The following is a 13,321-nucleotide window of genomic DNA, read 5'->3' on the forward strand; positions in this document are numbered from 1 at the left end:
CTTAATATGTAAAAATTCTAAGACTAAGTTCGAACTTAGTCATAAAACTATGAAATTGTTTATACATATTGCCCCATAAAGTACTTGGGGACTTGCGTTTCCAAAATCAACCCTCAAATGAAGCTAAGGGTTTGATTACAATTTTCCAAAATAAAAACAAAAACAAAATCATTCAAATAATTAAAACTGGTCACTGAGAAGTTTGTGGAACTGAAGCAGGAACATCAATAGCAGCGGGCTCAATTTGGGTAGGTGCATCAACAGATGCGGTTTCAACTTGGCTTGCAGCAACAGGCTCGATTGGGCTTGAAAGAGTTGGGATACCCGTATCAGCTTCAACATTCACGGGAGCTTCAACCACGGGAGAAGGGAAGTCCTGAGTTTGTTGAGCTTTTTCAATGGTTTCATTGATCTTAGCTAACTTCGACTCCAGGTTGAAGTTTTCTTGGCCAGCTTCAATTAGGGTATCACGACGTGAATTCAAAAATGTCCAACTTACCTCAACAGCAAATTTTTCTTCAAGGGTCTTATAATCATTTTCCCAATCAACAATCTCATTCTTTAGCTCTTCATTTTCAGCCAAGGCAGAGTTGTAAGAAGCTTGAAGAGAGGCATGGGAGCTCTCTAAAGGATGTACCTTATCAGCAGAGACTTGAAGGTCTTCTTGTGCTTGAGTTAAGCTTTGCACGAGCTCCCCAGTGTAAACTTCTTTTTGACTCAAAAGAGCCTTCAACTCTTTGTTCTCTTCACTGGCCTTAGACCGTTACTCTGAGAAGGAAGATTCGAGACGTTCTTTTTCTTTTTTTGCTCGGCTTGAGGAAGCTTTTACAACCGCCAACTCTGAAGTTAAAGCCCGCACCTACTGCTCTAAGGTACTCTTGCTCTCTTGTAAATCTTCCATATCAATTTGTGCACTCTCAAATTGTTCCTTCAATTGATCGCCTCCAATTGAGAATCACGTGCTACCTTCTCTAAAAGGGGGATTCTGTTCATCATTTCTGTGCCAATAACATTGGCCTAAAAAAGAAGGGAAATAAGAATCCTAAAGATAAAAAAATTTACAAAAAAGAAGGGAGAGAAGGAAAATACCTTCAAAGTGGCATGCACGATATCATTCATTAGAGTTAGGGAACTATGGCTCTCCAGCTTTACTTTTTCAATTGGGCCAATTAAAGGCTCCAGCCATACATCTACCTGACCTGACTTCCTCAAAAGGTTGCTATCAGCAGGAAATTCAATAGTTACCCTCCTCATAGCAGTACTTCTACTTGAAGATCCTACTTCCGTATGGTGAACGATAAGAGGGGGAATTGTCTAAGGAGGAGCGATAGAGGAAGTGAAAATAGTAGAAGAAGGAACAGAAACAGCTGGGGCTGGTAAGGAAGGAATCACGGGCACGGGAGTTGAAAAAGAAGATAAGGGTATTTCATCTAAAACAGGCCCTAAACTTCCACTACCAAAACCACTGATGAAAAGTTGATCAATAGACTCATGAGTATCATGGGGAGTGACGTCATCGTCAGGAATTATTACTGGGGTTTCAACAGGTTCGGTAAGAGAAACAGAAAGACGAGGGGAAACTTCAGCTTCGTCATCAGAGACGATGCGTCTCCTAGCTCGTGGCCTCGTCACCGGGGAACCCCTATTTTCCTCTTCTTCAGAGTCTTCTTCTTCAATAGTTTTCTTTTTCACACAAGAAGAACCCTAGACTATTTCTTGGGCTCTTTCTAAAGAGATACGGGTTCCCGAAGAGACACGAGAGGCCGCAACTGCTTCAGCAGTAACTTCTCGAATAGCAAATCCTGATAAAAAGAAGGATGGAAGTTAGAACAATAAAGGAAAATATAGGCATGAAAGAACAAAATATAAACTCTTACCATGAGTCTTTACTTTCCAACCGAAATGGTTAGAAAGTGTTTTCCAAGACCTACCATCCATTGGTGCGGTCTTCAGCAATTTATCTATCCAACCACGGAAATTGGGAACATCCTCCACAACTCTCATGGTTGCTAAAAAAAGCAAAATTAGAGAAGTTGATAAACTTGAAGGAAAAAGGCACGAGATGGATAAAAGACTTACGTGCAAAATTCCACTTCTCAGAGAAGGGAACTTTATTCTCACCCACTAAACCAACAGTGGGGGCAGCAACAAACCGGGCGTACCAGCCACGGTCCTTGTCATCTTCAGGGTTCACCAAAACCCTCTTGCTCCTGGCTACTAGTGTAAAAACACCATTGCGAAAAAGCCTAGAAGAGTAAAGATGAATCAGGTGAGGGAAAGTAAAAGGAACTTCAGCTTCAGTGGTTAAATGCCTTAAACAGGCAACAGCCCTCCATATGATTGGGCCAATTTGACCCAAACAGACATTGAAAAAACTGCAAAATTCAAGAATGACTGGGTCAATAGCTAGTTTGAACCCTAAAGTGAAAGGGTATGTGTAAACAAAAGAGAACCCAGTCAAATAAGAAGTAATTCTCTGATTTGGATTAGGGATAATAATGGGAAAATCGTTACTCCAATGGCAGTCTTTACGAACTACAGGAGTCAAAACTTCTGTAATTTGAGTGGGGTAAGCGTCAGCACGATCTAAAGCGGAAACCTGGTTTCTAAGAGATTCCCTATCATGGTAAAAAGATAGTTCTGTAGGGACTATCTCCTCTACTAAAGGCTCACGTAATGGTTCAGAAGGTTCTTTACCCCTAGAAGAAGATTTGTGAGAAAGGGAACCTCTGGTTCTAGAAGAAGGACCAGAACTAGGAGAAGGCATAGACGGACCACCACGAATAGATCCTAAGCTACGAAGCCTACCTCCTCTTCTATGCCTAATGGGGGAATTGGGAAAGGTACCAACAATGGGAACTCTCCTAGGGTTAGGTTTGGTGAAGACATAGAGAAGAAGAATGATGCGAGGAAGAAGTAAACAGAGATTTGGAGAATTAAGTATTCAATAAGCTTTATGAGGTAAAAGACAAGGAAAGAAGTTATATTTATATCGATAAGCAACCGCCAAAGGTAAAAGTGCAGTGATGGAAGGACCATAATAATGATAACTGGCACTTCGTGAATAGTGGAGCTATAAAAAACCTTGAAAAGGGCTGCAAAACTGCAGAACCAATGGAAAAATGACACATGTACAAAGCATTAAATGGAAGCGTCAATTTTGTCATAGCATTAATGGTGACAAAAATTCTCTTTTAATGAAATCCACTTCCCAAATATTCAATTGATGAATAAATAGAAAGTGGGGGGACTATTTGTATTGGGGAAAATTGTATATAAAGGTGACGTGTCAAGACACGTGGACTGGTCAAATGGTCAAAGAATTACAATTAGCCAAGAGGCACGAGCAGCAACGGAAACGAGCAAAGGCAAAGGAAGAGGCACGGGCGGTTATTCGAAGGATTCAGTGTCTGTACCTATTTAAGACATTTATATCCAAGAATCAAAAGGAATGGATCTGACAATAGAAAAGAGTGTAGATACAGTATTTAATAGGCATTAAATGCTGAATATGTTAGAGAATTTGTATTGAATATAATGATTATGTAACGTAGCATTCAATATCTTTAATTATTCATAATAGCCTTATTATGATTTGGGCAAAACGCATATCCCCAAAATATCTATAAAAGGGAGATATCTGATCAATTGTAAGGACACGAAACACTATTGGAATAAACTTTATTTTTTTGTTTTTCTCCTGATTATATTCTTGCTACCCAAATTACTCTCTTTTACATATTCTTTCGATTATCAGTAACCCGTGTTCTTCTAAATTCTAGTTTTGACTAAAATTCCATTTTTTGGTTAAACAGTCATGTTCATGTTCGCGTGGATGTCCTAATAGAATCTACACGTTGCTGATAACAATACTGATGACTTAGTGGATACAACAACGTCAGCTGGAAAGTCTACTGCAAATGAACTTGAAGTCGAGCCAATAGAAATGTTTACAAACTGCAGAATCAGAACTTGAGCTTGAAAATTCTGAGTTTGGAGCTCATGCATTGAGAAGATCTCAAAGAAATACTAAAGAGCCTTTATGGTTATAGGATTACGTGACCGTAAAGAAGGCACACGGAGTCACTTTATATCCACTCTCTAATTATCTGTACTCTAGAAGGCTCCCAACAAAATACAAATTTCAATACTCACAGAACCACAGATTTTAATAGAAGCTTCAAAGGGCAAGAGGTGGATTGAAGCAATAGAGCTAGAAACCAAAACCTTGGACAAGACATGGGAGATAGTGGATTTGCCCAAAGGAACGAATACAATTCGCTCAAAGTAGGTATACAATATAGAGTTTAAAGTTAATGGGAAAGTATAAAGATATAAGGCTATATTAGTTGCCAAATGATACAATCTAAGAGAGGAATTGAACTATCATGAGACATTCTCACTAGTTAATGAAAATGGCGACTATGAGATCTGTCATTCCATTAGTAGCTCCAAAGGATGGAATATATATCAAATAAATATAATGCTTTCTTGAAAGGATATTTGTATGAAAAAGTATACATGGAGATACATCAAGAATTTAAGAGACATGGGGAAATAAAGGTGTGCAAGTTGGTAAAGTATTTGTATAGGTTGAAACGTGCATCAAAGCAATGAATATCAAGCTTACTGAAGACTTACTTCATTATTTACAAAGAAGAAAGGGATAGACCTTGTGGCTATCTTAATATATGTTGATGATCTACTGATTATAAGGGTCCAGTGATCAGTTTATTCAGGAGACGAAAGATACTCTCTACATCAGACGTTTAAATTAGAAGATCTTGGGAAGCTGAAATATTTTTCGGGATAGAGGTATTGAGATCCAGTAAAGAAATTCTACTAAACCATAGGAAATATGCACTTGATCAGTTAATATCAAATTTATGATTAAGAGGAACTAAGCCAGTAGCCACTCCAATAGAATCAGTAGCTCACTTCTGCAGATATGATGGACACGTGAGAGTGGCAGAGGATAACATATTAAAGGATATATCTGCATACCAAAGGTTAATAGAGAGGCTAATATACTTGACAATCATATATAATACGAGATATTATCTTTGTTATGCATTAAGCCTGTTCATGTAAGCATCTAAAAATTCCCACTGGGAAATAGCTGTGAGGATATATAGTGAAATACATCAAACAGGCTTTAGGCATGGAGTTATTAATAAGCAGTAAAGATACAAATATTTTTTTACATATTTATGTGATGTAAAATGGGGCAGCTTGTTCAAATACTAGGAGATCAGTCACAAGTCTTCTAATGAAGTCGGTGAATCACCAATCTCATGGAAGTTAAAAAAAATATAGTAAATTATCTTAAGAAGTTCTCAGAAGCAGAGTACAGAAGTTTAGCAGCAGGAACAGCAGAAATTATTTGGATTTTAGGGTTTGTATGGGTCAAAATCAAACTAGAGAAATTCGATACACGGAGATGATTGTCATGAGTGACCTGCAAATCAATATGGGCAGTTTGGCCGAGGTCGATCAGTAGTCAACAGAACAAGCTGTTGAGTGGTTCATCAGGGCCGAGGTCGAGCAGCATGGATAGAAGTAATGGCTAGTATAGCTTTGGAACCTTCAAAATTCCCTTTGTTTGTACCTTTTAGGGTTCTTTGGGAATATCTCATATAATTAATAGTAGGAGAGATAAGGCAAAAGGCATGTAATATTCCATATGATAAGAACACTTGTGAAAAGTAAGTTCTCTAGATAAATACAAAGAACAACTTTCTAAAGAGATTCGATCTTTTTAGATTATCTATTGTCATTTCCACCAGATCCGAGAAAGTGCCCAATATTCTCTTATATTCTTGTCATTCATCATTGTCAAAGGAGGGAATCATTCACCTCATTTAATATTGGGTGAATCTTCCTCTTTATGCACATTTAGTACCATTTATTGTATTTATTGCTTATCATTATCCTCATTTTATTAATAACCGTAAAATTGAATGTGTATTGCATTAAATCCATTTTCATATGATCCCCACGTTATCTGCATAAACCTGTTTTAGATCCATAATTATTATCTTTAACTAGGATTAGCCCCTTATCTTTTTACTCAATTAGTTTAACAAAAAGTTTTATATTTTTTGGTCAAACAGGGTTGCGTACAAAGCTTGGGGTTTCTATCAAGCAGCTAGTGGATGTGTATTGTGATAGCAAATGAGGTTTGCAAATTACAACCAATCCATTTTTCATGGAGAAACAACACATATTGAAATAGATTATCACTTTGCCACGGACAAAATAAAGGAAGGAAAGATTAATACTAAGCACATTGGAAGAAATGATCAACGAGCAGATTCATTAACTAAAGGGGTTAGAAGGGTGCAACATGAGCTTCTATTAGGTAAGTTTGGAGCGCTTAACATTTTGCCCCCTCAAGCTTGAATGCAAGTGTTAGAATAACTTACTCTGTGTGTAGACCATAGTTAGATGTAGCTCAACTATAGTTGGCCAGCTAGCATAAGATGTTAGAGTTAACTAATTAGTGGAGTTAGTTAATTAAGTGGAGATTAGCTTATATATATATATAGTTAAATAGTGGAGTTAGTTAATTAAGTGGAGATTAGCTTTTATATATATATATATATATATATATATATATATATATATAAAACTGTGCCATTATGCAAAGAAATCATTCTCTTCTTCTTCAAAGTATCTTTCTCTCGACTAGCTTCCTCTCTATGCCATACCTCTGCCTTAATCTCCGTTGCAAAACCTCGAGTTTAGATCAACTTACAGAGTACACTGGTTTTGATATATGCGATAAAAATTTTGGAAAAAGATGATAATGTTATGAAATATAACTCAAAGTAACAATATGGAACAAGGAAATAAAAGCAATTTAGTAAAACATGAACAAGAAATGGAGATAGAGAGAAGGAAGAGATTTTCTTCTTCAATTGTGTGTATTTTCCTATCTATTACAAGGCCTTTATATAGGCATAAAAAGTGAAGAAAATATGTCATGGAATATGTCATTGAACATAGAAAATATGTCATTGAATATGTCATTAAGCATTTGACATGAAGATCATGGAGGAAGAGTAGACATCCACCATAATATGATATTTATCATAACACTCCCCCTTGGATGTCCATAAATAATGTGCCTCGTTAAAACCTTATTAGGAAAAAACCCTATGGGAAAAAAATCCTAATGAAGGAAAAAGAGTACATATATTTAGAAATACGCCTTTTGGTTGCCTCGTTAAAAACCTTGCAAGGAAAACCCAGTGGGACAAAACCTTGTAAGGAAAAAAGAGTACAACGCGTATTAACTCCCCCTGATGAGAGCATCAATTCACATCCCAATCTTGTACACTAGTTTCTTGAAGGTTGACGTCGGTAGAGATTTGGTGAACAAATAAGCCATATTATCACTTGAAAGAATCTGTTGCACATTGATATCACCATTCTTTTGAAGATCATGTATGGAAAATAACTTTGGTGAAATGCGATTTGTCCTAACTCCTTTTATGAATCCTCCCTTCAATTGGGCTATTCATGATGTATTGTCTTCATACAAAATTGTGGGTAGTTTGTAACACTTCAAATTATTTTTGGCTCAAATAAGATGTATTATAGACCTCAACCATACACATTCTCGACTTTCTTCATGAATAGCAATTATCTTAGCATGATTAGATGAAGTAGCCACGATTGATTTCTTAGTCGATCGCCAAGATATGACAATACCTCCACATGTAAACACATAGCATGTTTGAGATCAAGTCTTGTGTGTGTCAGATAAATACTCTACATCGGCATAACCAACAAGATCGGGATTGCAATCATTGCCATAAAATAAACCCACATTGGTAGTCCCTTTTAGATAACACAATATGTGTTTGATTTCACTCCAATGTCTCCTTGTAGGAGCAGAGCTATATCTTGTTAAGATATTAACTGAAAATGTTATGTCATGCCTTTTAGTGTTAGCAAGATACATTAGTGCATCAATTGCACTAAGATATAGTACTTCAGGACCAACAAGTTCTTCATTATTTTCATGAGGTCGGAATGGATCTTTATTTATATCGAGTGATCTCACAACGGGGTACTAAATGGATGTACTTTATCCATATAAAATCGCTTTAAAATCTTTTTAGTGTATGTTGATTGATTGATAAAAATTTTATCTTTCATATACTCAATTTGTAGACCAAGACAAAATTTTGTCTTTCTAAGATCTTTCATTTCAAATTCTTTCTTTAAACAGTTTACTGCTTTAGGAAGCTGCCTGGGAGTTGTAATGATATTTGAATCAACATACACAAAGATTATAACAAATTCAAATTCAGATCTTTTTATAAAGATACAAGGACAAATTGAATCATTCTTGTACCCTTCTTTCAATAGGTACTCACACAGGCGACTATACCACATGCGCCTTGATTGTTTCAATCCGTATAAGGATTTTTGAAGCTTTATTTAATAGATTTCTTGGAAACATTAATATGCTTCAGAACAATTTTAATCCTTCAATGATTTTCATTATACGCATATCAAGTTTTCATGTATTGCCAGATTAAAACTTGAAATAATTATATCCACCATAAGAGAACATGTATCCATATAATCAATGTGAAGATATTTACTAATTTTCTTGTGTCACAAGTCGTATTTATGTCTATCGACATGAAATTTTTGCACAAGAACATATTTATACCTCCATTGGCTTTATACTTGCAGGTGTTGGGACTATCCGCCCAACTTCACATTTTTTCAAGTGAAGTCAATTTTCATTGCGTATTTTTCATTTGGCCAATCATTTATCTGTCCAAATTTCATGACAGATTTGAGCTCAAGATCCTCGTCAATATTAATAATATTGAGCGCTACATTATGTTAACAATATTGTCGACGATCATTTTATATCGGTTCAATTATTACACAATAAAGACATAACTTATTGAGATCTCTTTATCTCATTATTTTCAGGTACCTGAGCCTCTCACATGAGGTCTTACGAAGTGTTATGTCGTGGTGCTCTTCTAGAGCACTTGCCTCCTTATTATGACCATTTTGCCCCTCTTCTTCTTCAAGGAGTTTTATCTTTGGAACCGATTGGTCTGTTATGCTTCATGCGTGCCATAGACTCTGTCCCTCATGGACTTTATTCTATTTTGAGCATTAACAGCTGAAATATGACATTTAGCTTTGGGTCAGCAAATGCGTCTGGCAATAATTTATAAATTAATTATCACTTGAACTTCAAGTTCATATTTTCTTGTACGAGGATCTATATGTATTCATAATAATTCATTTCACGTATCACTTTCTCAGCTATCCATTTTTCCCCCTAATGTTGGGATCACCAACACATTTCCCAACCTTCTTTGGGAACCCATCTTTATGCATTGTGGTGGCATAATTAAATCATATAGCACATTCATATTTCTATATAGAAATTCTTTGGTTCCTGACCCTGAACCGATTGTGATAGGGAGAAATTTTCATAACTTGGCTAGATGCGTACAAGTGCTGGTGTATATTAAATAATACATCTCATACCAAATTTCATTTTTGGGAGTTTTGTTCTCATAACCAATAATTTAGCTATAATTGGAGGCATACAATTTCCGCTAAACCAACTTGGATTTAAACCAGTATTATTAAGATAAATCATCATAATTTATATTCTGGAATTGTGCTCTAATAATTTGAGCAAGCAATCTTGCAAAAACCAAACTGCAAGTTGATAACAAATGCACATGTGACCATAAAATAGATGCATCTATTAAAATCATATAATAGTAAACGATCCACATGGCAGGTGACAGGGCACATATATATATCACCTTTTATTCCTTCCAAAAATCAAGGGATTCAATCCCAACCTTTAACTGGTATATCATGAGAATAAGCAGCACAAGAGAATTCTTGAAGAATCTTCTATTCTTCAATATGTGTCAATGTAATTCTTAATTAATTTTTCGCATCATAATTGAACCGATATGGTCAACCGGTCATGCCAATTAATATTTATTTTAGTAAATCTCTAGTTTACTTGTGGCATATGATTCCAGCATCATGCTTATATTTGTGTAGTACAAATAGAAAGAAGATCGGGTAACCTTTCATATTTACCCGGTATGATTATAGAAATATGAAGATATTCAATCTTCCTTTCATTTATAGTCTCAATATGCCAATTACTTTGACTTATATATTTGAAACTCAAAAAGTTTCTTTTGAGACTTTACAATATCAATGTCATGAATAAGTTTATTCATCCGGGTAGTAACAAATTAGTTTTTCAGAGTTCTTAATAACTTTTGTAGTACAAGATCTTTTATCATACCATTCATATGGTAAATGTCTCCTTTATGGATAAAATTATATCATAATAAATTGTCATGGTCAAAATCATCATAAACAAAATCATTTCTTGCTTTAACTTTGCCTTTAATAACTTTTATAAGGCATGACAAAATAATATTTGGCGTACCACATGTACGCGACCAATGACATATTCATGTAACCACACAATAATATTTATTCTCTTTATTTTACTCAAATCTCCCTTAGATGTGAGTTGTGTGGTGTTCATATAATCATGAATTGCATGTCTTTATTCATTGCTTTTATCACATATTGTCACATTCAACTTTAGGAATGAGTTTGCTTCTCAATGCTTATCACAAGTCACATTCTCTTCAAGGAATGGATCATAATCAGCGATGTGCTTTATTATTTTCATACCAATTTGATGGTAAGCATTGCCTTCACATTTTGAAGGACTATTTTGAGAACCCTTATTGTTCTCCTTTTATAATCATAGTGATGATTATTATTATTTTGATATTTGGAACACTCACGTTCATTGTTCAACCACTTGTCTTCATTGAAACTTATTATGCACTGCTATCACATTCACTTCAAGAATGGAGCAAATCAAGTGGGACAATTTTCATGTCTTTTCATGATAAATATATTATTTTTCTTTAGTCATCATTATATCATCAATATGGTACAGTGAGACTCAAATCCAATGTCTTACCAAAATAAAAGCATGTTAGGCCATGACAAATTGGGACTCAAACCCAACTCTTATCATTATGGAGCATCAGGATTTGATCCTGATGTCTTAATCAATAGCATAATAGGCTAAACAATATTGAGATTCATTCTCAAGCCTTAATTTCAATCACATGCCAAGAAAGTTGTACACAGCTAATTTGTAACTTAGCAAATCAAATTTGTTTTCTTAAATAAGTGTACAAATCTCAAATCAGTGTAAAGCTTTATCAATTATTTGTAGCATCTATATGAAATACAACTTTTTGTAATCAGAATATTTCTTCTAAATTGTATTAGAATTTAAATGGATATAAAATAATTGTCATAATATTTATTGGGCCTCTCTAAAAAATATTGTTGTTTTCGGGATATACCCTACCAATTGGATTTGATTTAATGTCATGACTTTCCTTCACTCAATTCAACCAAGCAATTAGTGAATAAATTTATCAAAAGTACAACATATAGGTAACAACACATATATAGTACTAATACATAAATTCAGCATTTATATTACCTGAAAAGTGTCATTATAGGTAACAACTTACCAGTTGTAGCTTATGCGTCATTCATATAAAATACTTGAAAATGGTAAGCCAATAGCAAACATCAAGTAGATCATGGATACTCGAAAATACCTCCTCTAGTAGTCATACTAATCGTTGTTTCTTTCAAATGATATGATCATAAATTATGAAGTATATTTTCTCAATAGCTGGTTTGTTTTCCAAATTTCAAAGAAATAATTAATCAACCTAGATAAAGATGTGAAGTATTTCTTGTTTTCTTCAAGATGATTTATGCTTCTAATCAGTATGACCCAATTTTTTTTTTCTTTTTTTTTTAACTATATGCAAGTGTAAAAATCCAAAATAGAAAATATTCATCAAAGTAAAAGAAAATGTCAAAAGCGACAAGACATATTGAAGATAGTTAACACACAAATATACATAAGACAACTTATATAACATATCCTTGGTTACCATGACATGCATCATATTAACAATTAACTGGTACTATGATTTTCACTTATAGAACTTCAAAAAATTTATTCCATTCATGTGATATAAAAAATATAATATTAATATATGCTTATGCAATACAGGTGTTAGTACGAAGTTGTGTGCATATGAGATATTAAAGAAATAACAAGTAAAAGATAATTATACATTCGTACGTTTCATTACTTACCATATGTAGTTTCTTTTTACATCTAACCATGAGATGATATGTATGGCTTCTAATTGCAATCTTTTCGGATGTAGGCAAAATTTTGTAGATATATATAAAATTGGTGAGAGACTCGTGTTGATAACGTGTTATGAAATATTACTCAAAATAACAATATGGAACAAGGAAATAAAAGCAATTTAGTAAAACATGAACAAGAAATGGAGATAGAGAGAAGGAAGAGATTTTCTTCTTCAATTGTGTGTATTTTCCTATCTATTACAAGGCATTTATATAGTCATGAAAAGTGAATAAAATATGTTATGGAATATGTCATTGAACATAGAAAATATGTCATTGAATATGTTATTAAGCATTTGATATGAAGATTATGGAGGAAGAGTAGACATCCACCATAATATGATATTTATCATAACAGATAAAATATTAACTAAAAGACATTTTAAGGATGACTGAGAAACAATATCGATATCCTGGAAAATTCATAATAAAGGTAATAATTTTCCTAAAAAAACTGATGAAAATTTATAAAAGAAAAGGGAAGAAGAATCTCCACACAATTTTGTGTTGTTGATTTAAAAGCCAGATAAATATTTCAACTAATTTGGCATCCTATTTTTCTGGTCGGAATTAATGTATTTTCTGTCAAATTTAATTTTCGAGTGACAAATCAAAGTGATTTTAAAGTTACAAAATTTTTTGGCATCCTATTTTTTTTTTTTTTTTGAGTTATAACGGGCAGTTGGGCATAACAAATGTTGCACTTAGCAAATTTCAGTCATTTCGTTCGGTTTGTTGAGAAGAAATTATGTGTCACTTAGTGAATTTAAGGCTAAGATGCTGATTTTCTCAACTGCAAATTTGGTCGACTTTTATTGTCAATAAATCTAATCATTAAGTTGACACTTACCATTGGAGCTGGTGGTTGATGATCCATTCATTTTCTCCCCCTTTTTGATACTGATGGGACCGAATTATGAAGTTGGAAAGCAGCTAAAGTAACCATCTGGATTTCAGAGGAACAAACTTTCGTCTTTTCACAAATCGTGCTTTTGCCGCCTCGTAGTTCAAAAAATTATAAAACATT

At 34.2% G+C, this 13,321-nt stretch overlaps 1 protein-coding gene across 1 annotated transcript; it reads right to left on the minus strand.

Annotated features, from left to right (window-relative positions):
- Positions 1-35: 35 nt before the first annotated feature.
- Positions 36-3,525, minus strand: LOC138877027 (uncharacterized). Its single transcript, XM_070156421.1, has 4 exons — positions 2,080-3,525; positions 1,878-2,009; positions 1,090-1,802; positions 36-1,017 (listed from the first exon to the last, which is right to left on the minus strand). Exons 1-3 carry the CDS (start codon positions 2,765-2,767, stop codon positions 1,705-1,707), a joined length of 918 nt encoding a protein of 305 aa, XP_070012522.1. The 5' UTR covers positions 2,768-3,525; the 3' UTR covers positions 36-1,017; positions 1,090-1,704.
- Positions 3,526-13,321: the final 9,796 nt, after the last annotated feature.

Source organism: Nicotiana sylvestris, chromosome 9 (assembly GCF_000393655.2).
Source record: "Nicotiana sylvestris chromosome 9, ASM39365v2, whole genome shotgun sequence".
NCBI lineage: Eukaryota > Viridiplantae > Streptophyta > Magnoliopsida > Solanales > Solanaceae > Nicotiana > Nicotiana sylvestris.

Excerpts from the sequence above, each read along its gene's own strand:
- LOC138877027 (XM_070156421.1), bottom strand. The coding sequence starts at position 2,767 with ATGCCTTCTCCTAGTTCTGGTCCTTCTTCTAGAACCAGAGGTTCCCTT. Across the intron at positions 2,010-2,079 it reads TGAGAAGTGGAATTTTGCAC|CAACCATGAGAGTTGTGGAG; the intron begins GTAAGTCTTTTA and ends TGCTTTTTTTAG. Across the intron at positions 1,803-1,877 it reads TTGGAAAGTAAAGACTCATG|GATTTGCTATTCGAGAAGTT; the intron begins GTAAGAGTTTAT and ends TCTTTTTATCAG.